Consider the following 26,473-nt stretch of genomic DNA (forward strand, 5'->3'; position numbering starts at 1 on the left):
AATTTGTTGCCAGTGCTTTAAAAGCTAAACATTTCCCATGAAAATCTGGATTTTGTTTCTCAAAAATAGAAATAGCTAACATTCATTAAGCACTTTCTATGTGTCAGACGCTATTCTAGGAGCTGTACGCAGATTAATTCATTCCTAACTGAGAACCCTCTGGGGTTTCGTTATTATCTGCGTTTCACGTACGGGGAGACTGAGAGGCAGGGAGGCAAAGGGACGTGCCCAGGTCACACAGGTCGGCGTTGCACGTGACGCTAAGCCCCAGCCCCCCAGCTCCAGAGGCACGTCCTCGGGTCCCCAGACACAGGACCTCCTGGAAAACACGAGGAGGCACAGCCCAGGGCCCGCCTCCCACACAAGCCCCATTAGTCCCACCGGCCGGCCTCCTGCATCTGGAGGACCCGCCAGGTCCCCATGGCCCTTGGAGTTTGCCGCCAGGTCCCAGCCAGGCCCCACCCTGGCAGGGGCACCCGGGCTCTCCCTCTGCCCTCTGGCACCACTGGGCTTCCCAGCCACGACTGAAGCCCTTCTCACGGGAACATTGTAAGTACCAGCTGAAATCCACCCCCGTCCCCTCGATTCTCACCGTCCTGGGGCCTCGGGGCAAGTGCTCCCGCATAGAGAGAGCCTCCCTGTCTCGGAAGAGAGGAGTCTGGGCTCGGGGCTGGCCTCCTCCCCGGGGCGCACGGCCCCGGCCTCAGACCTGCAGCCTGACCCCTGAACTTGCAGCGGATGATCCCAGCACCCCCCGGGCGCCGCCCCCCAGCAGCAGGAGCCGCCTGAGCTCTGTGGGGCTAGGAGTCAAGGTCCCCCCCAATCCAGTTCTTGCCGACACACCGGCGGAGCTGAGCAGCCTGACTCCGAGCTCAAGTGTCCGTGTTCATTCCCCCGCCCCTCCCCGGAGGAGGAGAAATCTGGGCAGGCGCTGGAACCTCTCCGAAGGGCTAATGAGGCCCCAAGATCGAGATTAACTCATTCGCTGTGTTCTGCTCCCGGCTAATCGCCCTCTCTCCGGAGGAGTGTTCACTGAAACTTCTGGGCTTTCAGGCCAGTCCTTAGCCGAGAGGCAGGGGGGAGACTCCAGGCACAGCCGGCAGGCCTCGTCCTCCGGCCCCTCCCACGAGGCAGACTCGGGCCACCCTTTTCCTCCTTCAGAGGGGGCTTCTGCAGCCATCCCGGGGGCTTGTTAAGAGGCAGAGGGCGGGGCAGGGGCCTGGCACCTCCACTTCCGGCAAAAGCTCCCGGCAGATGCTGCCACCACCACCCCCAACCGCCCTGGGGTCTGGGACCCCCTCGTTAGCCCCGCCTACCGATGGGGAAACCCGCTCGGAGGGGCCGGTCAGGTCGCCCAGGACTTCGCAGGCGGCGGTGGCTGGCCAGGCTTCCCTCCCCGCACGCCCAGCCGGCAGAGGGGGCCGGGGTGACCAAGCCTCGGTCTCTGCCCCCCCACCCCCGTGACAGAGCGCGCCCCCGTCCTCCCGCAGGTGCAGAGCTTCCTGCGGGGCTGGCTGTGCCGGCGCAAGTGGAAGACCATCATCCAGGACTACATCCGCTCGCCGCACGCCGACAGCATGCGCCGGAGGAACCAGGTGGTGTTCAGCATGCTGGAGGCCGAGGCCGAGTACGTGCAGCAGCTGCACATCCTGGTCAACAACTTCCTGCGCCCGCTGCGGATGGCCGCCAGCTCCAAGAAGCCCCCCATCACGCACGATGACGTCAGCAGCATCTTCCTGAACAGGTGCGCTCCCCGAGGGGCGGGCCGCGGGGCATGAGACCGCGCACAGCAGAGCCTCTGCCAGTGGCGCCCGGCGCAGCGGAGCCAATGACACCCGCGGCGTGGAAGCCCATGAGCCACGCGGCTCCGAGCCACCCCCTCACAAGTGTGGGTGTGGGGCACACACAGGCCATGCAGCGGGGGGGAGGCATTCCATGCCCCGCGTGTTTGGAGATGCGTCTGATGGTCAGAACCAGCTGGGCTTAGGGGTGCCGTGGGCTGCGAGGGGCCCGAGGCCAGGGCTGCCGGAAACCCCTTGCGGGGCACCAGACTGGCCCCCAGCAGAGGACCGCGGCTCCCATGGCCTCGGTGCTGACACTGAGAAGCGGAGCGGATTGGTTTCGAGTTTTGAGCGGGCTCCAAAGGCTAGCAGTGCTCCATTCCTCATCTTGACGTGGCCATAATGACCTGGAGGCCGGGCTCTGGGCCGCGGGGTCCACCTGCCCTGCAAACGCACCTACTTTTCCCAAACAGCGACTGCAGGGTCCCTGTGGCTCGCGGGGCCCCAGGAGGCTGAGCGGGCGGCTGCTCTTCCTCGGTCAGCATCTTTCTAAAAGGAGTTTAAGAAATGGTTTAAATAATGAGCTTCTCGGTGGGCTCACCTTGGGTGGACTGGATGAAAAGCGGCAGACTTGAAACACAGAACCAGAGCACAATGTTCGAGCGACACCCCCCCCCCCCAGGAATTAGGGTGGGCCACCGTGTGCCCCGAGATGGCCCTTCAGCTGTGATCTCGCCAAGGTACGCCTCTCTCGGCTGCTTCACTCTGACCGGCCCTCACCCAGGCCCGCCCTGAGACAGGACCCAGGGGTTCCCGGGGCAGGAGGCCTGTGGGGCTGCCCGGAGGTAGGGGAGAGGTGCAGACGCCAGTCAGGGTTCCGGCTGGAGAGGCCCAGAGTCGCTGGGGTGGGCAGGCCTGAGGCCGTGGTGTGGACGCCGCTCCACGTTGGGCCAGGAAAGAGACAGGCTGACGGGGAGGGGAACAGCATGTGACCTCATGAGACTTTCTGCAAACAGAACCACGTGCATACATACAAGGTTTGCTTCTTAATATGTTGAAGACAATTTTTAAGCATTATGTAAATACCTTTATTTCCCAAAGAAAGAAAATCCTTTACATTTTTGTGAAATCAGGTAACGCTTACTCCAGACACGACAGTGGGGTCTTTCCGACACAGCGACAGGACGCGTCCCTTCCTGAGCACCCTGGGCAGTGCGCTGGGGTCCGCGGACGTGCACACGTGAGCGTGGACATGGGAACCCACCGTGTGCTTCTCTGTTGGGAAGCCTGGGGGAGAACCAGGGAACCGCATCTTCCACAAGTGCCAGGGCCACAGGTCCCGGACCACACCTGCAGGCAGCGCCCTGCCCTGGACAGCTCCAGGGAGAGGGGCGCACACTTGAAAATCCACGTGTAACTTTCGACTCCCAAACCTCAGCTCGGACAGCCTTCCTGGTAACATAGTCAACACGCTATCTGCTCGTTAAATGGTTTATAGACCATGTCCTACACTAGAGCAAGCTGGAGAGGAGAAAACGCTTCAAAACATCACAAGGAAAATACATTTTCGGTGCCATTCTGTGTTTATCAAGGAAATCTGCGGGTAGCAGCTGTGGGATTGGAACCCAAGCCGTGCGGGGGGCCCCCTGTGCTGTGGGAGGCCTTAGTAGCCTTCCGTGCTTGCATTTTAGGCCACGATTGCAAGCCTTTGCTGACCCTTCTTACGGCCTCTAAGAAAGCTGGGCTTTGTGTCTCTTGACTCTTTCTATGATTTTGTTAGCCTCTTCGTCCGTCTCTAACGGAGCTCTTTCTGCCTGGCGTCTGCGGTTACGAGTTTTCAGGCCAGCTCCCAGCCTTTGTTCAAAAGTTGTTTGAAAAAACAACCCATGGCTTTTATCTTTCAGCGAGTGCACGATCTGGTCGGAGGCCTTTACCTAAGAATAAACAGGAGGGAGGAAGCCCCCTCCTCTCCTGGCACCAACCGCCTGCAAGGGGCAGGGGGCCCACGGCGGACAGGCGCTCGCCGTCGCGGTCTCACTGACCCTGGTCCAGGCCGCGGCAGCCCAAGCGGTTCTCCCGGCCTCCAGGAGCGACACTGCCTCTTACAGGTGTTGGAGGATCCAAAAGGGGTTCACACGCAGCCTCTTGCCGGAGCTGTGCGTGCAGTCCTCCGTGGGAGCGCGACGCCAACGGAAGAGTCAAGCCCCGGAGATGCCCCGGGAGAAGGGAACCCACACCGAATGTGGAGGCCACGCTTCCCTCCTCCTCTGTGAGGCCAGCATCACTCCAGCGCCCGAAGCAAAGTCTGTCTCCTGTCAGATCTCAGAGACCCGGAACATCACCGGGTTGGATCCAGGAATACATCGCGACCCAATGGGACTTACCCCCAGAATGCAGGGATGGTTTGACAAGGAGAAGCCGTCCACGCCTTCCCGTTTTCTCTCTGATTCAAGTTAGAGAACACCGTGAGCCTATCTGGGGAAGCACATCCTGTGCGCGGCTGGCTCCCTCCCCGGGCTCTGATCTCCAGCAGGAGCAGGCGGAGGGCTTCCCCTCCCCGCGCCCAGGCTGCAGGAGGAACGGGCTGGGAGTGGTTGCCCTGCGGTCATCAGCAGGACCTTCACTGTCCCTCCTCTGTGCCCTCGGGTGCACAAGGAACAGAGGGCGGATGCTTCCCCTGCCGTCGTGACAACCCCAGCCAGCACATGGCCGGAGGGAACGTTCTGGACGGCGTTCACCTCGTCACGGTGGCGCCTCACGGAACCAGCTTTGCACCTGCGTGCTTTCCAGTCTCCAGAGACGCCCCACGAGGCTGGAGCTCAGAGAGGTTGCAGGGTATACTCACGGGCACACAGCCATCGTGTGGGCTGCAGCTTTAGCCCAGCTGTTTCCTTTTAAGCTCCGTGCTTCCCCACCACCCTGCTCAGTAGCAGGCTGGGACCCCATCCCCTGACCCCCAGCCTTCTCCCTCTGCTCATGGTCGCAAGGGTCTGGATGTGCACTCTGCCTCGCCCCTGCACGGCTGGAGAACCTTCCCTTGACCATGAGCCCCGCTGCGAAGCAGCCCCTGGGACATGGACTGCCTGGCACGCCTGCCTCCGACCTGAGAGGCCACTGTGCCACTTAGCAGAAGATATTCCCACACAAAGCTTTCCCTGGATTTGCTTCCAGGCTGAGTGGTCCGGCACCCTTGGAAACCTGGTGCTAACTTGGTAGTTGCTGGAGCTGCAGAAGGACCCTTTCCAGACTGGCGGATTCCTGGAGGTTGCTGCGGGGCAGGGAGGGGTTCACGGTGTGCCCACCCCCCCCCCCCCAGCAGGGGAAGAAAGATCTTCTGAGTAAACACGTGCGGGAGGTTTTGGTTCACGCCGACAGTAAGCTCGCAGACTGGGGCTGGTTCCTGCGGTGGGAACCACGCCCAGCGCCCACCCCGCTGGCACCACAGGCGTTGCCGGGGACCAGAGGCATCCCTCCGGGGGGCAGGTGGCTTGTACATCGATGCCGCTCTGACCGATGGGCAGGTGCGGCTTGCCGTCCTGGGTTGAGCGGGATGGTGAGACTGGGGGGGGGGGAAGCATGCCCCCATGAGTTAGTCATGTCTGCACCAGTGGGAAGGTGGGTAACAGGCCAGAGATGGACCAAGTGTGGGGCAGGAGTGCGGGGACCATGCTCTGTCCACCTACCCTGGACTGGTCTTGGGGGGTCACACTCCTTTCTGGGCTCAGGGAGCACCAGGCAGAATGAGCACATCCCAGGTGTGCTCTGCAGATAGGTCACCGCCTCTCCCTCCAACATTTTTCCCACCCTACCATCCTTGACAGGTGTCTCCCACTCTGTCTTCACATCTTCTCTTGGCTGTCACATCCCTGGTCACCGCATGCCCCACCATAGGCTTAAGTCCCTGCTTGTGTGTTCCCAGGGCCCCCTGCTGCCTTTGTGGGACCCGTCACACTTAAATAATGACTTACCCTGTGTCTGGGTCCTTCTTGCTGTGGGTGGGGTCAGGGTCGTCATGGACAGCTGCCCCAGCTCCACACTGCACAATTCAGGGATGCTCTTCGCATGGGCCAGGGATCAGCATGGTTTTTCTATAGAGTGCCAGACGGGAGGTACTTCAGATGTTGTGGGGCATGTGGTCTGTGCTGAAACAACGCAGTTACAGGCGACCCATGAACGAATGCAGGTGACCGGGCTCCGATGAAACGTCACTATGGATGCTAAAACATGAATGTCGCGTATGCTCACGTACGATGAAATGTTCTTTTGTCTTTTTCCAAAGTGTCTCAAGATGTAATAACGTCTCTGAGCTTGCAGACTGTACAAGAGCAGGGCACGGCCGCCACCTTGGAGGGAAGAGTTCAGTGTTAAGAGTTGCTAGCTTCACCCAAAATAGTCTATGAACGTAATATAGCTCCAGCCAAAGTGCTGCTCCGCTCGATGATCTTGAAGCTGAGCTGAAGGAACAAATACGTAGAAGTGGGTTACAGTGTTTCCAAGCAAGAACAATGAAAGAAACATGCCGCACTTTAATTAAATTGTTATAAAAGTTTATAAATATATTAAAAGGAATGAAAACAGCCTGAGGGTTGTGCGAGAAAGTAAGATGGAAAGTCTAGAAGCAGACCTAAGACCGTGTAAGAAGTCATAAGGGTGAGAAGCAGCGGAGAAAAGCAGCAGAAACGGCAGGCATGTGTGATGGATACGGTCGGCTGACCTCTCTGGGGAGGACCGCGAGTCTCGCTCCCACTGACCGCCGTTGAGCACTTTATGTAAAAATTAAGCAACAAAGTAAAACAGATGAGCGTGTGTGCAGAAGCAGAGGACAGAAAGAAAGGATATGCCTCGCAGGGCAAAATAAGAAAATTCCAAAAAATAAAAAGTTAGGACAGCCAACCCACGACCAGTGGTCCGATCGCTGAGCAAACGTGTCTACAACGTGTACGTTAGGTTGTGCACTTATTGTGCAGGGCTATCTAAAATTGAGAAGAGACAAAATAATGACTGGACATGGCTACAGAATTCCTAAAAGAAGGAATTTGGATGGACGCTACGTAGAGAAAATGTTTGGTGAACATAACCGTGATTTTTTTAAAAAAGCAAATCAAATCAAAATGAGATCATTTGATTTTCTTAGAAGATGGGCAATGATAGTAGCTTCTAGAGAGTCACAAGGTTACCAGTGAAATTCTCTCCGTTTGTACCTTAAAAAGGGAGGCTTCGTCAACTGTATTTTTATAGTCCCAGCTTACGATGTTCCTATCATGCTACTGCAGTCCTCCATGCAGTGTTGGAATTTAAGAAAGTTCATTTCCTCCCCGATGCGTCCTGAGAAGGTCTCGCCTGGAGGTGCCTGGGAACGACTCCCTGGGCGTTGCTGGGGCCGTGTTCAGGGTAGCCCAGAGCTGCCTGGCTCCCTCGAGAACCCCTGAAGCCCCCCGATGCCCAGTCTGCCATCCCAGATCCGATCCTCTTCCCCTGGTGCATTCCCACACACACCTGGGTCAGTCTCTTGCCTTTAAACTGTCCAAGTGGTCTTCACACGTGGCCGCCAACGCTCTTGGGATTGGTGTGTGTTTGTCAACTCGACAGACTAGTCGGCCACAGAGAGACAGAACCTAGCCCTGTCAGAAGTCACTCTATAGGGGACCTAAAATTGAAAAGGCCTCCAGCCATGTGGGGTGGCCCTGGTCAGGGAATCAGGTGTCTCCACGCTGGGGGGACCATTCTTACGGGACTTCAGGGAGAGGACCCAGGCTCAGAACGGAGCCCAGAACGGCTCCTCCCCTCGGAATCCTGTTCGTGTTCTCCCTGGCGCTGTTTTCCTTCCATCCTACATGTCTGGCTGACCTGACCGAGTTACAGGCTTTGCTGTTCAGCCTGGAGGTGTCGTCTGTGTGTGTCTCTCTCCCCGACTCTCCCCTGAGCTTTCCCCTCTTCTCCCCCTGGGGTCTCGGGGCCCCTCCGTGCACATAGGAGACCCCACGTTCGGCTGCCCACAGGCCCGTGACCCCCAGCACCTTCCACCCCTGTCCAAGTCTTGTGGTTTCGAGGGAGTGATGCTCCAGGGGACATATGGCACTGGGAGGGGGGACAGCGCGGGGGTTGGTGGGGGGTGTGAGAACAGAGGCTTAGAGGCTCAGGCTACCCCACCCCTTCCTTTTGGGGCTTCACTTTACCCATCTAAGAATAAGGTGCACGACCAGACTCCCTGGTCTGATTCAAGGCAAGCCCCAGACACACGGGGGACCCCCCCGCCAGGTCTCCAGGTGGCAGGGGCTGGGGTGGTGAGTGGCAGCAGAGAAGGACCAGCTGACAGGGACGGGGGTTGCCAGAGGAGACAGGAACCTCCTTTGTCCTCAGAGGGTGAGCTGTGGGACCAGACTGGGGCTGTTCTGGGGCCAGCTGCCCGGGGGAGCGCGCATTCCCCGGGCACTCTAGGTGGTGACAGAGCCGGTGCTGGGGGAACGCTAGGATTGCCACTTCCCTAATTGTCGCACAGAAGGTGGTGGGGAGCTAGTGTTTACGGAGCGCCCACTATGCCCCGGGCACGGACAGCGTCCCGTTGCTTGCAGGGGTTACCTCCCTTCCCCTTCCTATTTTGTGTAGAAAGATCTGCGGCTCAGAGAGGCACAGCAGCTCGCTCGAGGCCGCACTGCCGGGGTCAGGACATAGGCAGAGCACGGCTCTACATCGTGTGGGTCTGAGGCCGCGGCCCTCTATGCACGCGTCAGTGGCCTTTACTCCGTGCTCTCCAGAGCCCTGGGCTCCTCTGGGGTCCCCCGGGGTCGCTCCCAGATCCAAGAACTTGGGGAGCCCAGGGAGGCTGGTGACCCCTGACTACGGGCCATCTTGGAACTCTCCTTGTAACAGAAGGACCTGTGTACTCGTCCAGCCCTGGGCCCCCCAAGCAACACAGGCCATGCTGATGGGCTTTCCCTGGGGGCTCCATGGAGGAAGCGGCTTGCTACTGGCGTCCGGCCAGCCCCCGGCTGCCGGCTCGGGTGGGGGCCTCCTGCAGGGGCAGGAAATCCCCGGGGCACAGCTCACCCCGTGTTTCCCTGCAGCGAGACCATCATGTTCCTGCACCAGATCTTCTACCAAGGCCTGAAGGCCCGCATCTCGAGCTGGCCCACCCTGGTCCTGGGTGAGTAGCCCGCCCCCCAGCGTCCCTCTCTGGGGCCGCCCTCCAAGCCCGCGGCCCTCCCATCCTCCTGGAGCGCAGCGGTGGCCCCTTACCAGCCCCCCCAATCCCTCAGGGGGAGAAGGGGAAACACGCGTTGGCAAAAAACGTATTTCTAGGAGGAAGCAATATATTTTTACTTATCTACTTTTCCCTCTTAAAAATAATATCGTTTGAGAAAATTTGAGAATCCAGAAAAGTAGAAAAGGTTTAAAAATATCAATCATCATTCTTCCTCCAAAGAAAACTGCCATAAACATCTCAGTGTGTTTTCGTCCAATTTTTTTCTATGCATAGATCTTGGATTTTTTTCCCTGTTTTACATAATTCCAAACATACTGAATTTAGATTTTGAATCTTGCGGTGGGGTGTTGTTTTTTTGTTGTTTATTTCCTTTTTTTTTTTTTTTTAACTTACTTGACAGCACAACTGTTTTTGTTATCTTGGGCGCATGCTTTTTGATGACTGCGTAGTTCTCCACAGCCCGTCCCTGGCTCTTTGGAGTCGGTCCCAGTTCTTGGGGCTGGAAATAATTGTCTCTGTGTGTGACATTTCCTCCTGTTTACAGAGCATTTCCTTGGGAATGGTTTCCAGAAGTAGAATTTCTGGAACGAAGAGCTTCTTGGCCCTTAGGTTCTGGAGGCCTCGGGGTGGGAGGCACTTTTGTTTGTTTTTCTCACATCAGAGAACCCCACTTTCCCCGAAGTCAGAATACGAGCACCCCTGGGAGACAGGGCTGCCCCGTGGGGCGGTGGACAGCCCAGCCCAGGAGCTCTCCTTCCCAGTCTGCTTTTGTTTCTTAGTGGGGTGTGTAAGCCGTGGGGTCCGAGTTGAAGGGAGAGTCTGGGGAGATTGGTTGGGCTCTGGGGGACTGAAAGGGCAGGAGGACCCTGGGGCCGCAGAGCTGGGGAGGTCTGGAAGGACGGAGGGACAGATGGGTGAAGGGCCAGACTCAGGAGGGTGTGAGGTGTGGTGGGAAGCCTGGGACCGGGAGTCCGGAGACCTGGTTCCAGGCCCGCTGTGGACCCACCTTGTGACCTTATTCATCACCTCTGTCACAGGGGGGACACTCTGGGAAGGAGGCCTCTTGGGGGCCCACCATATGACCCGGTGAGGGAGCCAGAATGGGGCATTGGGGTCACCACACAGTTACAGTGGGGGTGTCATGGACCCGTCAGGAACTCTGGAGCTGGGCTGGCCCCTCCCAGGTGCTGTGCTTTGAAGCTGGGGGCCGCCTTTACACGCCCGCCTGGGCCAGTCACCCCGTGGGGTGTGACCTGGCCTGGAGGCAGCCTCCCTCCGCGGAGAGGGGTTCCCGGCAGGAAGGACCCAGATGGGGACCCCTCCAAGTATCTGCATCTTGGAGGGGCGGGGGCTGCCGCAGTGCCCTCTGCACCGGCTCTCCGCGGCCCTCTGAGACACGGGGCCAGACTGGTCGGGTGTCTCTACAAGTGTGATTCTGCTGGGACCCACTCTCTGGCCCTGGGGTGGGGGTGCAGGGGTGCCGGAGCCCTCCCCACCGCATCACGCACCGCAGGACCGGGCTCCCCAGGACAGGGACTCCCGCGGGGGGCGGGGCTCCCGCGGGGCGGAGCCGGGCCGGGGGGGCGGAGTCCGACCCCGCTGAGCCCCGCCCCCTTGCAGCGGACCTGTTCGACATCCTGCTGCCCATGCTGAACATCTACCAGGAGTTCGTGCGCAACCACCAGTACAGCCTGCAGATCCTGGCGCACTGCAAGCAGAACCGCGACTTCGACAAGCTGCTCAAGCACTACGAGGCCAAGCCCGACTGCGAGGAGCGCACCCTGGAGACCTTCCTCACCTACCCCATGTTCCAGGTGGGGGGCGGCCGGGGGAGCAGGAGCAGGGAGGGCCGGTCCCCTGCGCGGCGCGGTGCCCCTGGTCCTGAGCCCCCCCGCCCGCCCTGCCCCTGCGGCACCCAGCCTCCCGCTCCTGCGGGCTCCGGTCCCGGACGGGCCCCCCCGCCAGGCTCAGAGGGCAGCCTGTTTCCCTCCTGCGCCCAACTCCTGGGGTCCTCGCAGCTGACGATCGCTCTCGGCCTCCTCCTCTGTCTTCCTGTCCGTCTGTTCCTCCCTGCCCGCCCCCCCCCCCCGCGTCCCTCTGTCTCCACCCCTGCCTCTGTCCCTCTGTCGTCTCTAACCCTGCCTCTGCCCTTCTGTCCGTCTCTATCCCTGCCTCTGTCCCTCCCCATGCCCCACCCCTCTGTCTGTCCCCATCCCTGTCCCCTGCCCCCCTGCCCCGCCCCAGATTCCCAGGTACATCCTGACGCTGCATGAGCTCCTGGCCCACACGCCTCACGAACACGTGGAGCGCAACAGCCTGGACTATGCCAAGTCCAAACTGGAGGAGCTGTCCAGGTGAGCCCCTCCCCTCGCAAGCCCGACCCCCAGCCAACCGGGGAGCCTGACCCCTGGAGAGCCTGACCTCTGGACACTGCCCCCCTCCCCCCCGTAGCCAGGCCACGGCCAAGGATGCCCCACTGGGAGTTTCAGCCTCAGGTCATGAAAGCTGGTGTGTCCAGGGTAGGAACTGGAGGCAGGGCTCAGCCTACGGCAGCAGGAAGGGGAGACCCCGCAGGCAGGAGTTCATGGCCCGGGGCAGGTTCCTGTGGCTGGTGTGTCCCTGGCATGGAGCCTTCAGAGAAGTACACTCACGGAGGTTCCATTTCCTTGGTCCTCCAGTGCAGTCGTGTCCTCCCCACGGCTCTGCACGCCCAAGGCTGTGGTCAGCAGCCCGTGGTGTCAGTGAGGACACGAACTGGGGGCCTCCAGTCAGGGCCCCACACCTGCCCCTCCCAGTCTCCGGAGCCTGGAGGGGACAGGGGAGCCTTTTCTCTGCAGGCGCAGCAGCCAAGGGGTCCCAGGGGAAGAGCAGGCTGTGCTTCCAGGACCCTGTGGGACAGGGATCAGGTCTCGGGCCAAACGGCTGGGCACCTAGGGGCCGCCCAGCACCCCTGGCAATACCCTGAACAGGAGATGATGGTGGCCGGTGACAGACAATAGCTGTGGGGTGAGGGGGGAGCTCAGATTCCCGGGCATTTTGAAGGTGGAACCGGCAGGAGTCTCCGGCCTCTTAGCTGGAGGGACGTGGCTGGAGGGGGTGTGGCAGGTCCTGGGCTGAGCTGCCAGGAGGCTGGAGGAAGGTGCAGGAGGGGCGGCGTGCAGAGATGTCCTTCCTGTTTCGTGGACCAGAGACGGGCCGCGGTGGCAGAGACAACAGGAGCGGAGCAGGGCGTGAGAGTCCGGAGGTCAGGGGAGCGAGATGTCAGGGGTCATCACAAGCCCGGGGAGACCACCCGGGGGCTCCCCACTGCAGCGGCAGACGTGAGGAGAGGCCTTGTGCCCAGAGACTGGCTGCCGGAAGCTTCGAAGGAGGGTTGGCCCGCGGGGTGTGGAGCCCGGCACGGCCCTGCCCGGGGCCCTAAGAGGCTTCCTGGGGCCTGTGAGAGGCCGCGGGTCAGGCCACGGCTCCCCCAGGGCAGAGGTGGGATCCGGGACCAGGGCGGGCAGAAGGGGTTAGCAGGGGCGTGAGTGCAGATTCACAGAACCTCTGTCCTTCTGAGTCTCCGGCGGCTGAATCCTGCCCCCCTCCCCAGGGAGAAGTCCAGGCGCCCCTGTGAGGCAGTGACGCTCTCTTCCACCATGGGGTGCCCTGTTCTGGTGCACACAAGGGTGCAGGGAGGGGGGCACACGTGGGTCCAGGGCCTTGGTCTGAGACCCCGATCGCCATCCCCCAGGGTCCACCGACCCCATCACCTGGACCTGCCCCAGCTCAAGGCCCTGGTGCACAGCAGCCCTTCCCCCTCTCCCTGCCCAGAGGCCCCAGGAGAGTTTCAGGCCCGTGGCTGTGTTCACAAACACCCTACCTCCCGGGGACCGTCCTCCACCGGCCTCTGGGCCTGCCCCCGTCCTCCTCACCCCTACCCACCGGGCTCCCAGCTCCGGCATGTGCGTGAGCCCGCATCTGCGCACAGCCTGGGACCCCGAGGCAGACCCCAGCCCGGGACTCGCATGGTCTGAGCAGCCGCGGGGCCACGCGTGTGTCCCAGCAAATCCAGGCTCACTGCTTCCCGAACGACCACCCTCCTGGGGGGAGCCTCGCCCTCGGCAGGAGGGATGGGTCCCGTCCCCCGTGGCTGCTTCCCCGGTCCCACGTCCCTCCGAGAGACAGTCTGGGGCTAGGCTCTGAGGACAGACGGCGCCGCGGGGGGTGCCACAGCCGGAAGAAACAACTGATAAAAATACTCTCTAAGTTACGACCCGCCGATCGCTGTCTTTCACCGAACTGCCACGCGCCAGACACAGGCCAGTGCCTGAAGCCCATTATGTGCAAGGGCTCCGCGTGCTGACTCCACCACGCACGCCCAGCCTGAGCGGTGTCCTGGGGTTTGACGGGGTAACGTCCCTGCGGGAACCGCCAGCCCATAAGTCGCAGAAGCAGCCTCTCCTGAAGCAGGTGGGGCCCTTCTTCCAGTCGCTCCTCGCCCCTGGACATCCCCGGCCTTTCCCTGACGCCCGCCTGATGCTTCCTTAAAAGCAGGTCGATGGCGCCACCTGCTGGAGGTGAGGGGCGTTGCGGCGGTCTGGACAGGACAGAGTGGTCTTGTCTCAGATCAGTGACCTGCTGTGTCCTGCTTCCCTCCACATAAACAGAAGTTGGTCTCTCCCTGAGCCAGCTGCATTGCCAGCACCCCTAAATGTAGCCGTTCCATAAGGAAACAACCCTCTAAAGAGCATTCTAGGGAAACAAACGGCACGTGCAAAGACCCTGAGGCAGGGCCGACCAGGGTCTGGTCTATGGTTGGAAACTTGGAAACAAGGCCATGGTGGACTGAGAGGAAGAGTAATGGACAGAGGGCGTTGGCTGAGCTCCCCTCTTCCTCCCTGTTCTGTTGCACGCGGCTCGGACTCGGGTCAGACAGACCTGCTTCCTTGGGTTTCCAGAACACAGTGAGACCATGCCTGCCCATAGAGTGTGCGGCACGCAGGGGACCCTCGATTCACGACCGCAGGCTCCGAGAGGCCTGGGGCCAGGCGTTCTCTCTGGGGCTGGCCGGAGACTTGGCGTCCCCTCCTCCCGCCCCAATGGATTTCCCGTCCCCGCAGGATAATGCACGATGAAGTGAGTGAGACCGAGAACATCCGGAAAAACCTCGCCATCGAGCGCATGATCATCGAAGGCTGTGAGATCCTGCTCGACACCAGCCAGACTTTTGTGAGACAAGGTACGTCCCCACCCAGGCGCAGGTGGCCGTATGCCCCCCCCCCCCGGGGCGCAGGTGGCCGTGCAGCAGGGTGGGCTGCCCCCGGGACCCCTCCAGAGAGTGTGCCTGCAGGGTGTCCCGAGGCCACTGGAGGGCCGTGGGCGTTGCATCCACACATGGATACTGTGGGCCTCACCGCGTCCTTCCCTGCAGAGGTAGACACGCTTCTCCCTAGGTGTCTGGTGTGTCTGTCGTGTGTCCCAACAGACACTGACCCGTGCTTTTCGCAGGGGATGAGGCCAGATACAGACTATTGGGTCACAAGCCTTTCCAGCAGAGGCAGTGTGGCTCAGTCCCTCTGTCCTCTGCTCATCGTCCGTGGTCCCTTGCGGAGTCGCATCCGGAAGGCTCAGTCCCAAGGAGGGCCAGGGAGACGCTGGCTGCCCATGTGGGGACATTGGAGCTTCAATGTCCCCGAGGGTTCCACCATCCAGAGCCCACATTCCGTGGGCTGCAGCTTCTGCTTGCATTCCCGGGGGTCCTCTTTCCAGCCCTGGGACTCTCCGAGCAGAAGAGAGGCCCCACCCCAGCCTGGCCGGCGGGTTTGCATGCGTCCTCAGCTTGGAGTTTTGCTCTGAGCCACCGTGTGGCCCCTGTGCCCTTCCCCAGGCTCAGCCTGCCCCCCACCCTGAGCCGCACTGGGCCTGCGCTGGACACGCCCAGAGGATGACCCCTCCTGGCGCAGGCAGCGTCCCCGCAGGCTAGGAATCCACTCTGTTCCCCAAGCAGAGTGTTTCCTTCCCTCCCTCGGGGCTGTGCCGGACCTGGAACCAGGCAGGGGGATCCAGAAGCGCTTTCTCGCTTGTTCGACACGTGCTCGTTCATGCCGGGCCAGCGCCAGGCCGCAGGGACACCCCGGGTTGAGACCTGCCCCACCTTCCGGAAGCAGACTGCAGGGAGAGGAGGCCGTGAGGAGACAGACACAGGGCGGTGGTCCAGGCCCCGATGGGTGCGGGCAGGGGGCAGAGCAGGTGAGGGAGTCAGGGAGGGCTTCCCGGAGGGGAAGGACTAGTGGGAGTTCACGGGCCAGAGAGGAAGGGCTTTCCCATCGGGGAGCAGCTCTCGGAGCCACGGTCGTGAGCTAGAGCTAGGGTGGCCGAGGCAGGACACGGCACAGGGGAGGTGTGCGCGTGCCTGACCCGGAAGGCCTTGAGCAGGTGGGAACGGAGGCGTGTGGTGTGGGGGTCGGGTGGGGGTCTTCCTCCCTGGGGTCTGCTCCCAGCACAGGGTGTTCGGGATGGGCCCGTCTGGCTCTGCGGCCCGTGAACCACGTCTGATTGGTGATGTCTGCGTGGCATGGGCTGTGCATGGTGCTGATTCGTCTGGGCCAGCCCCAGCTCCCCACGTGGGCTGCCCCCCACGCCCCAGCCCAGCCCCACATGCCTGCCGCACGGCGCCTGCCCCGAAGGGCTCCTCCACCTGCCAGGGCTCTGGCCGGGGCACTAGCGGGTCCTGCCGGAAGCCCTGCTCCGCGTGCCTCCACCATCTGGCTGACAGGGCAGAGGGGACACTGCCCGGGGTGCACCCCTGCTGCCGGGAGCCGGGACTGCCCGGGCCTGGCGTTGGGACCCGCCGCAGCTGCCGAGCCGGCCAGAGGCGAGTGAGGCCCTGGGAGCAGGGCTCAGGGTGCGTCCTCCGCCCACAGGCTCCCTCATCCAGGTGCCCATGTCCGAAAAGGGCAAGATCACCCGGGGCCGCCTGGGCTCCCTGTCCCTGAAGAAGGAGGGTGAGCGGCAGTGCTTCCTGTTCTCCAAGCACCTCATCATCTGCACCAGAGGCTCAGGGGGGAAGCTGCACCTGACCAAGGTAAGGGCCGCTGGGCCCGGGCTCACAGGGGCTGACGCGGGGCCGGCCGGTGGGCCAGGGCGTCGGAGACACGGGCGTGCGCGTGCGTGCACCGGCTCCACGGCGGGCTGGAGTGAGCTGGCCGCAGACGGGTTTTCTAGGGAGATGGTGGGGAGTGGGAGGGTGAGTCGTGTCGGGACCCCCGCGGGAGCCCCCACACGGTACCAGCGCAGAGAAGCCAGGAGGTCTAGTGGAAGCCCTGAGGGGTGCCCCTGTGTGTGTACGTGTGGGCACGGCTGCGGGGGAGGGGCCGACAGACAGAGCGGCCCCAGACCTCTTCCCTCCCTCGGGAGGTGCTGACACAGCTGCTCCCAGGCCTGCGCCGGCATGGCGGTGTGGGCACAGGAGCACTGGGCCAGGCCAGGGCTCACACACGGGGCCGGCCCCGCACGAGCCCTGCACACTCAGCTGACTGGCCCATCTGGAAAGGGAAAGGAAACACTTACCCAGCAGGGGAGACGCTGTGAGGCCGAAGCTGGCTTTCCCGGGGCAAGGCCTCTCCGTGGCCCTCCGGGTGAGTGGAGCCCCGCGATTTCCCCAAACGCAGGAAGCTCCGCTGCGTCATTTGTGGTGGGAGGGAACGCATCCCACCTCCCCCGGACAGTGAGATGGTCAAAAGGAAAAAAACAAAGAGGGATCAGCACCTCAAACCCCTCCTGCTCCTTCACAGACCGCAGGGCCTTGGCTTGTGCTGTCCAGGTCTTTCTTTCCTGGAGGACTGCCTTCCTCTCCCGGTGCCTGCTCACATGCCACTGGCCGTGAGGTGCCCCCGGGCAGCGTGTCCGGCTCCCCAGCCCAGCACGCTGCTTACCTCACGGCTCCAAGCCCCGCGCTCCGTCTGCAGAGAAGGGCGCCTATCCTCGGCAGGGGCTCTGCGGGCACACGGGCGGCGGGCAGCCGGCGCCGAGTCGAGGCCAAGCACATGTGCCTGTGGGCACAGTCTCCGCTGCAGGCTTGCTCCGGCGGGTCCTCCGTCCCAACACACCGCAGCCTAGAAGGGGCGGTAACCTCCCGCGAGCTGCTACAGCTCCCAGCGCTGGCATCTGGGACGGTCCTACTCCTGGGGACGTGCGGCCCTGTCAGGGGTGGGCCATGCTGGCGAAAATCGTCCACAGTGAACACAGCAGTGTCCACCGAATTCAGACCAGGCCTTTCCTTACTTCTGAGCGCCAGGGCTTCCACGCGAGGCTCTGGCCGGGCGAGTGGGCGTCCCTCAGCAGGCGGCCAGCCGCGGGCAGGCAGCGCAGACGGAGCCTGAAAGCGCGTGGTTTCCTGTTCGTGGGTTTTCTCCTGTTTGGGTGGGGACGGGAGGCCGTGTGAGCCTCTCACATCCCTCGGCACGACAGACACGGGGCTGCTGCTCGGCCGCCCCCACGCCTCGGAGTACCCAGCGGCACAACAGGACTGGACACACCTGCTTCCGGGGCGTTGCGAGGGTCAGGGGAGCGGGTGCAGAGCAGGCGCGCAGCCCGGGATGCGGCAGGAGCTCGACGGGCACAGAGCATGGTCGTTCTGGTGACAGACTTACAGCGGCGACGGCCACGAGCGCTTGCAAGAGAACCACGGCGGGCAGGGTGCTCTCCGGCCTGCTCTGTGGGCCTCCCCCTCCTGGAACCACCCGTTGAAGCGGATCCTGGGACGCCCCCCATCTGACGGGCAGGGGAATCGGGGCGTCTCGAAGCCGCCCGTGGCAAAGCAGGGATTTGAACCCACGCCGGACGTCTGGCTCCGGGGCCGATGGTCTGAAACACAGGCGGAGAGACGGCTTTCCGACGCCTGGAGACACGTCCGCGAGAGTGAAGACCACGGCAAGGTCTACGGCAGGAAGAGACTGTCGAGCACCGTGGGGCGTGGCAGCTTGTCACGCCTTGGGGCTGGCCCGAGGGGTTGAGGTGCAGAGCCAGAATGCAGGGTTTGGGGCTCTGCATCCCAGGGACGGCCTTCTGCAAATGGCACAACCGGCTCTCTGCGGCCACCGGTCCTTGTTGAGGTGTCCATGCCCGGTGACAAGCTGCCCCCGACAGAGGGCTCACGGCGTGCGTGGTCTCACCTCGGCTGCTGGCAGGGGCGGGGGTCTCATGGGGTCACGTCCAGGCCGGGGGCCTGCACCAGTGTTCCCGGGGTGGCCTCCCCACCTGGTCCAAGGGACACCCGGAGAGCAGGCAGGAGGTGCACCCGAGAAGCTGCCGCCAGCCTGGCCCACACTCAAGAGAGAGGAAAGCCAACACCTTTCCGGGGTGGGTATCGACATCCTCCACCACAGCCCACGTTCATGGCCACTGTTGTCACAGCACCGGGCGTCTCACGCCCAGGAGAGGCTTCCACACTCGAGGAAGAGGGGCACTTTCCCAGGCGTCCCTCAGAACAGGCAGCCAGCAAGCGACCGGGCGAGCTCAGACCTTGAGTTTCTCCCTGACCCCAGCACTAGCCGCCAGGTGACTGGGGCACCTTGTGGGCAAGACCTCTCCCCCAGATCTCATCGCCCCTGTAAAATCAGAACGGGACCGTGACGCGTACGGACAACGGCCCCGTGTCCCTTCCGGCAGTGAGACGGTGTGGCCCAGACGCGGGGGTCCGCACTGTGCAGGCTCAGGGCCCCCCACGGCAGCCCTCCCTGACTCTCACTTGGAGGACCCCGATGAGACGGTGCCACCTGACCCACTCCATGGGACTTCTTACACGAGGACAACGTCCCTCAACACGCAAACCACCACAGCCACGGGGACCACGACACGGGCACACACGTGTGCGTACGCACGTGCACACCTGTAAGGCTGTGTCCCGCCACGGTCCACGGGGCTCTGCCCCCCGCGCGTCCCACTGACTCAGGCCAGCCCCTGCTGTCTTTCAGAACGGGGTCATCTCCCTGATCGACTGCACCCTGCTAGAGGACCCGGAGAACACGGAGGAAGACGGTAGGACACCCGCTCACCCGCCCCATCTGGCTGGGGGGACGGGAGGGTGCTGAGGGGTGGCCGGCAGGTGGGAACCGCCATCCACTGTCCTGTTTCCCTCCACGCTGCTCGGGCCCCTGGACATGGGTGCCCCATTCAGTTTGGGGTCCCAGCTCCTCCGTGGGCACCCCCATTCACATGTCCACGGGTCCCGCCCACAGTGGCTCCCCTGGGTCCTGTGGAAGGGGTCAGGAAGGCGCCGCTCTGTCCTCCAGTGGGGGCGTGGGGACACACAGGGTGGCCGCCTGGGCAGGGAGGGCGACTTGTGGCGAAAGCCGGGGGACAGGCCCGCTGGTGTGCAGGGCTTCTGTGGGGTTTCCCTGCCCAGGCGTCACCGGGGGATGGGCTCATTGTTTTAGGTTGGGGGTGGGGCCACTACTGTCGATTGGGCGGACGTTGATCCTCTCTGTCCCTTCTGCTCTGTCCCCCTGCCCTCTGTGGGGGGACCCCAGCGGGACTCTGCGTCTTCGCCCTTCCCCAGACCGGGGATCCTCAAAGCAGGGCTGTGTATGAGCCCTCTCAGATCAGGGGTTTTGCAGAGGGTGTGGGCCCTGTCCATCCACACTCACTCACATGGGCCCGGTCGGCCTTTCCGGCCCCCGCTCTGGGAGCCGGGTCGCACGGCCCCCAAGGGAAGGACAAACACATCGTGCGGTCACCCAGAGCGCTCCTGGTGCCTGACCTGCTCTAATCCCAGCCACGGCGGGGTCACGGGAAAGCCCCGACTCAAGCGGAACGGTCGGACCCCACAGCCCTCTTCCCTCCAGGGCCAAGGGAGATAGAGACCTGGCCCCACGGGACCCCCAGTCCACACGCTCACTCGCAAGCACCGCGCGTCCCAGAGCAGCCAGCCCCGTCCCATCCCTGAGCCACCACCCAGCCCAGCACGGAACCCTAAGACTCTAGAGGGTCAGAACTGGAAGGCTGGGGCCCCAGAGACGTCCCGTCCCCTCTGTACAGGAGGACGTTCGCAGCAGGGGTGGGAAGGGCACCCTCGGGGTCACGTAGCCAGCAATGGCAGAGCAGGGCCCTACCCCCTTCGGCCCCGCGCGGTACCTGAGCTAACGAGAGCGCCCTGGAAGACACCGTGAGCTGCTCTCGCTCAGCCTCCGAGAGTCTGTGAAGTTCTCGGGTTGGGAACAGCATCAAAATTACCCAGGACGTCGCTCTGGGGGCTCTGCCCCGCGCTGAATGTCCAGTCCAGCCTGTAAACGTTGACGATCGGAAATTCCCCTTCAGGCCCTGGGATCACCCGAGGGCAGCGGGCGGGCCCGGTGGGGAGGCCGGGTCTAGTCCTGGCTTCCCCGTGGTCTCCGGGTCTCCTGGACGTCCTTGCTCGGAACCTCAGCGGCCCATTGGCGGGATGACGGCAGAGGCCGACCCTCCACCCAGGCTCCCCGCTCTGCCGCTGGGACGGCCTCGTGGGTTTCGAGCTACTTCTCAGTCTTTGCTTGTGTCTGGAGGAGGCAGGGGACGTTCTCCCGGTAGCGAGGGGCCCAGTGCCTTCACCGTGGGTAAGACGGGGAGGGGGGCGTGGTGAAGAGGTTTCCCGGCTCAGGAACGGCCCCGCTCATTCTGCTGACTCTGTGTTTTGCCACTGGAAGCCAAAGGAGCCAACCAAGACATAGATCACTTGGATTTTAAGATTGGGGTGGAGCCCAAGGACTCCCCGCCTTTCACCGTCATCCTCGTAGCCTCGTCCAGGCAAGAGAAGGCGGCGTGGACCAGCGACATCAGCCAGGTAAACCAGGTCACCTGTCCCTGGAAGCATGTGGTCCCTTCGAGTCTGAGCTTGCAGAGCCCTGGGGGCAAGGTTCTAATGGAAAGGACACAAGTCCAGCCCTGGCCAAGGCTGAGGCCAGCTGTCCCCTCCCATGGGCAGAGTCTGGAAAACTGGGCAACGTCTGGGCAGTCTGGGAACCCCTTGCACTGGGATCATGCCTTACTGTGATTTTTAGAACTCCAGATTCTTGGGCCCCCCTGGGTTTCTTCCCCACAGCCCAATGGGGAAGTTTCAGGGACAAAGCCGGGGAATCCACCTTTTAGCACCTATGCCCCAGGACATTGGCACACACAGAAAAGTCTGAGCGCCGCCCCTGTGGGACGCTGGACATCACAGAGCTTCGGGACACAGGCAGGGCCCTCCAAGGCCTAGTGTCAGCTACGCCGAGAGAAGGCTTGGCCTCTCTCCTTGACTGCACGCCCGTCAGGGACCAGGGACCAGGAAGCACGGGGACCAGTGAGCAGCTCCGGAGGGCTGTGCGCTCATGCGGGACTGGGACAGACGGAGTCCGTAGAGGCTGTCCGTGGCCCCGGACAGGACCGGCCTCTCCCTGGGTTAGCGCAGCCCCGTCCCCGTAGCGGAGGAGCCCCCCCGGGCCGTCCCTGCAGCTGCCCCTGCAGACTGGGTGAGCCTCCTGGGGAGCAGCGGACAGCGGGAGGAGGGGGATGGCCAAGCTGGGGATTCCCGTCATTTGAGGCAGGAGGCCTGGGGCAGAGGCTCTGCTCTATCTAGTGGTGGGCCCCCCACCCCTGGTTCTTATGCCCCATTTCCAGGCTGCCCAGACGGCCCACTCCCCCCGCCTCTGGCCTGCCTGCCCGTCTGGAAACTCCAGGAGAGCAAGGCAGCTCAGGGGAGCATGCAGCGGGTATCTGCCCCTTCTGTGTGCAAACACCTGTTCTCAGAGCTCCCAGTGTGCCCTGGAGAAAACCCAAAACCCGAAAACTAGGAAAGAGTGCCGAGGCCAGTGGGGGCCCCCGGTCCTCCCCTGGGGCCCCGATGTCTCCAGGGAGCCCTGTCCCCAGGCAGACCCCCTGCCTTCCGCTGCTGCAGTAGAGCCAGGGCTGAAGGGAACCTCTGAGCCGTGGGCCGGAGACGCTGGGCTGGGAAGCGCGAGGAGCAGGAACCTCCCTCTGGGAGACCCCCTCCCAGAGAGCGGGGGGCCTAGCCCTGTCGGGACGCTGGTCCCGGCAGCCTGGGTGGGCCTCCCCCGCCCGGCCAGCTGCCCCGACACACGCGCCCTGGCAACCAGGAGATGCTGAGATGTGCCCGCGGCAGCGATGGGGGCAGGGCGGTGAGAGGGAAAGGGACCCCGTAGAGATGGACTTTCCCTTTGGGAGTACTTCTTACTCAAAGCGGAATGTGGATTTTGAGTTTCTCCGAGGCTGAAGGAAACGTGGGTTCCTGCTCCCCTAGTCCCAGCAGCCCGGCCTCTCCCAGACAGCCCCAGATCGTGGCCGTGAGGGGGCAGAGGACCCAGGGTGCGGGACCGCGGGCACGGGGTGTGGAGGCTGATGCTGGCCGTGGTGGCCTGACCTGGACCTTGACGCCAGATCCCAGAGGCCAGCCACCGAGCGGCCAGGTCGGGCGCCCCCGTTTGCCGACAACTCAGCAAGGTCGGCTTCATCCCTGCTTCGAGGTCAGGGATGGGAAGACCCAGGGAGGCGAGTCCCAAAAGGTCGCCGGGGTCGGAGTTGGGCTCCGATGGGAGTGAAGGGAGGCTGTGGCTGACCAGCCCTTGCCGGACGATGCTCCGGTGCGAGAACCCCGCATCCCACTGGGCCCATGAGCCGCTCCCTGGGCGCAGCTGCTGTGGGGCCTGGGGCCGTGGCCTCGGCTCTGACCCGCCCCACCCCCACTTCCAGTGTGTGGACAATATCCGGTGCAACGGGCTGATGATGAATGCGTTCGAGGAGAACTCCAAGGTCACCGTGCCGCAGATGATCAAGTAAGTGGTGGCCGACAGCCGGCGGGCTCCCGACCCAGGGGAGACCGTGGCCACAGCCAGAGCCCCGTGGGCTCACAACCTGGAGATGGCCACGGCCACAGCCTGGTGTGCGTGTGACCTGGGGACGGCCACAGCCTGGTGCGCGTGTGACCTGGAGACGGCCACAGCCCGGTGCGTGTGACCTGGGGACGGCCACGGCCACAGCCCGGTGTGCGTGTGACCTGGGGACGGCCACGGCCACAGCGCAGCAGGCTTGCGTCGGGACGGCTACAGCAGGGCACGGGAGCCTCCAGTCACGGGTCTCGCAGACATAACGGCTGCACCTTCAGGCCTTGGAGGCGTCTGTTTGTTTTACTAACGCGCATTCAGACGAGGGCTCCGGCTTCATTTTTGTCGTTTCCAAATGTGGATTTGGGGGGTCAGCTGTCGGCTGTTTAAGTGGGGATAGGAGTGAAACGTGATGCATTTATTTTAATGACTGTTTTTTTCCTCATCACAAAATGAGCGCATTTCAGAAACACGGGCTCAAGGACGGCCGCATCTGTCCAAGCGGCTGCAGGGGCGAGGCAGGGCGTCCGCTGAGCCCGTGGTCGGAGCTCCCCGGGACCCCCCAGGCCCGCTGCTGGCCCGCGGTGCGCTCTCCCCGCCTCACCCTCCTTCCTGCCCCCGCGCGCTCCGCATGTGATGGCGGACAGGTCCCTTGGTGTTTCCGAGCTCGGACCCCGCGCTGTGAGCGGAAGAGGGGGACGCCTCCCCACCAGGAGGACATGCAGGAGGTCGCGTGTGTGGTTTTTGTTTCCCGCACAAAGAGCCAGCGTCCTGTGCCGTCCGGGGCGATGCCTCCCACGACCCCCTCGGGAAGGCGCGGGGCAATGTCCGGCATCACCCGGCGCGTCCAGACCTGCGTCCCCGAGGCGACCATGCCGGGCTGAGCCCGGGCGGCGGGAGCGGGAACCCGGCTGAATTCTCTCAGCGGTCCCAGTGCCACCTCGGGCGCCCGTGTCTCTTGGATGCAGCGAGGCCCAGGACCGATTTGTTCGAGCGGGAAAACGACAACCACGTGTGGGATCACGGTTGAGTGTGAGCCGGGCGCCCCTCGTAGTCCGTCAGGACGCGTCATCCACGCGGCGAAAGGGAGCCAGGCATCCCCTGCAAAGGAAAAACCGCGTTTTAAGCTATGACAGCGGCAGAGGGAAGGGAGTGTCACAGCACAGGGACCGCGCGAGGACCCGCCAGCCGCGGGCTCAGGCAGCAGCGGCGGAGCGCAGCGTCCTGGTCCCAGGAGCGCCGGGGGAGCAGAAGCCGTCAGGCGTGGTCTCCGTCCTCCCTGACCCTTTAGTGAGAGAAACGCTGTGGGTCTGAGTGGGTCCGGAGGTGAGAGGTGACGGCCCCTGGCACGGTGGGACGGACGCCGCAGAGAGGACGCCAGAGCCGACCGTGAGGATAATGGCGGGGAAAGGCGCTCTGGGAGGAGGGAACAGCGTGAACGGAGGTGCAGAGGCAGAAAAGCCCAAGTGTTGGGAATGATAATTAGCCCCGTGGGGCAGCAGGACGGGCAGAGCGGACTGTCGCAGGGGGAGGTGACCGGTCTCCATGTCCACCGCCAGACCCGCCCGCCCAGATGAAGGTCCCGGAACAGGAAGGCTCAGGGACCCCGGGAAGGAGCTGAGCCCCAGCCCAGCGTGTCTGTTCTGAACACGTGTGAGGAGCCGGGGCTGGAGCGGGCGTCACGCTTGGTCACTCGGCATCCCTGGCCCCGGCAGCCTTCCCCACCCGTGCGTGGCCTGCAGGACCGGCAGGAGGCCTGACGGGGAGCAAAGCCCCTGGGCCGGCCGCACCCCTGCTGCCCCACTGAGCTGTCCCGGCAGGTGTGTGGTCCCGGGACGGGTGTCGCAGGCCTGAGCACGGAGTGTCCCCGTGCCTCGGACACATTGCGTCCTGAGTGGTGCCCGCCGGGTCCTCCCGTCCGTGGGTTCGGCACTCGTACGCCCGCTGAGTTCGTGTGTCTGCGTGTCCCACACGCTGCCCCCTCGTCTGTCCTGCTCAGAGCTTCCTCTCACTTTTCACAGCGCGCTTGGGATTTCTTACAGGATCCGCATCGTGAACGATGGGGCGGCGGGGCTGGGAGTCAGACGAGGGGAACGCGACGGCGAAGGGTTAGGGTCTCCGCCCGGTGCCACCCTGACGGAGCACATGGGCACCGAGGGCTTGGCTGGACGGCCAGTGGGCGGGGACCGTCCCTGCATCTGTGCCCACAAGCCTCTGCGTCCCCGGTGCAGCCCCCACATCAGACAGACTCGGGAGTGGCCCAATATGGGGTGCGAAGCCCCACGGTGCCTCCAGGCACAGCGCGTCCGGCGCTCTGGCATGTGGACACGGGTGGACACAGGCAAGAGGAGCGTCCAGCCACGCAGAGAGCTGAGGACCCTCGCTGCGCCCGCCTTGGGCCCCAGGGCACTACAGTGGCCCCAGCATGTGGCCTTGGGGACGGTGGTCCCGGGGTCAGTGGGGGAGCGCCCCCCTGGAATCACGGCAGCTCAGCCACGCCCAGAGGCATCTCGCAACAGACGCCCCTGCAGCACGAGCCCCCGTCTTCCTGACGAGAGCCGCAGTCCAGCGTGGGTTCCCACAGAGGACAGAGGCCCTGCGACCAACAGTGGCGGCTGGTTCAGAACGGAGGCGACGGGTAACGGGAGATGTTTCCAGCCTTCTCTGTCCAGACGCAGAAGGGCCCGGAGAGAAGGTGCTGGGAACAAACAGCACCAGAGGGGCCCGACGTGAGCCACGCCATCCGGCACGGTCCCCGTGAGCATGCCGGGCCCGGACTGGACATGCTGGGGCCCAGGTGCAGAAGGTGTCCCCACTCCGGGGACAGACCGGACCGCCACGTGGCAGCCCCTGGGCCGCGGGCTGGACGCCACCGACCGGGAGGGCCCCCTCCTGCAGACACGTCTCCTGCCTGGTTTTCTCTCTCGTCCCTTCCTCTGGAGACTCCCGGCACGGAGCCGGTCCCTCTCTGCGTCCCCCTCGCCGGCCTCACCCCGTTGCCGCTGCCTGTTGGAGCCGGGACACTTTCTCGGGCATGTGTGGGGCGACCCTCCGCTGGCGTCCGAGCGCCCAGGCCTCTGGCTCCTTTGACACCACGATCTCGTCTCCGGCGTCCAGGAAACCTCTGTGATCTCAGATGGTCCCGTGCTTTCCTGAGTCACAGCGGACCCAGAAGCCGAGGTCTTGTAAAGCGTCTGTGTCTTACGGCAGTTTCCCTGGAAGGGGTCGTCCCGCCTGTTTCTTCAGGAAGGGCCGTCTGGACGACAGTGTCTGCCCAGGCTCTGTGGCCCTTTCCTCGTCCTGAGAAGGCGTCTCTGCTCGCTGATGGTTTCCTTGCCCAGGAATGTTTTGAATCCCAGGGATGTGTCCAGAGAGAGCCCTGGGGAGACAGCGCCGGCGCTCCTGGACGGGAGACCCCCCAAGAGAACGCATGACCCCATTTACCACCCATGCCTGGTCCAGAGGCCACTCACTTCGTGCAGTGTTGGCTAAAGCCTTGGGAGGTAGACCTTCCTTCCTGTTTCCACGTCACAGACCAGGGAAGGGAGGTAAGTCTGGTATCCGATGACACACAGGACACGGGGGACAGGTGTCCTTCCAAACCATATATTCTGACTCCAAGCCTCAGGTCCTTCAGCAGACCACGGGTAGGA

At 63.2% G+C, this 26,473-nt stretch overlaps 1 protein-coding gene across 5 annotated transcripts in view; it reads left to right on the forward strand.

The window, feature by feature from the left end:
* Positions 1 to 26,473, forward strand: part of RASGRF1 (Ras protein specific guanine nucleotide releasing factor 1) — an 88,375-nt gene that overhangs the window by 32,102 nt on the left and 29,800 nt on the right. For all 5 annotated transcript variants that reach the window (XM_082734330.1, XM_082734327.1, XM_082734329.1 and 2 more), the window contains exons 5-13: positions 1,491 to 1,744; positions 8,846 to 8,925; positions 10,606 to 10,799; positions 11,230 to 11,339; positions 14,088 to 14,206; positions 15,891 to 16,051; positions 18,942 to 19,005; positions 20,649 to 20,785; positions 22,690 to 22,772. In XM_082734330.1, coding sequence (XP_082590456.1) covers positions 1,491 to 1,744; positions 8,846 to 8,925; positions 10,606 to 10,799; positions 11,230 to 11,339; positions 14,088 to 14,206; positions 15,891 to 16,051; positions 18,942 to 19,005; positions 20,649 to 20,785; positions 22,690 to 22,772 — 1,202 coding nt within the window. The remainder of the gene's footprint in view (positions 1 to 1,490; positions 1,745 to 8,845; positions 8,926 to 10,605; positions 10,800 to 11,229; positions 11,340 to 14,087; positions 14,207 to 15,890; positions 16,052 to 18,941; positions 19,006 to 20,648; positions 20,786 to 22,689; positions 22,773 to 26,473) is intronic.

Source organism: Mustela nivalis (genome assembly GCF_964662115.1).
Source record: "Mustela nivalis genome assembly, chromosome: 6".
NCBI classification, from domain to species: Eukaryota; Metazoa; Chordata; class Mammalia; order Carnivora; family Mustelidae; genus Mustela; species Mustela nivalis.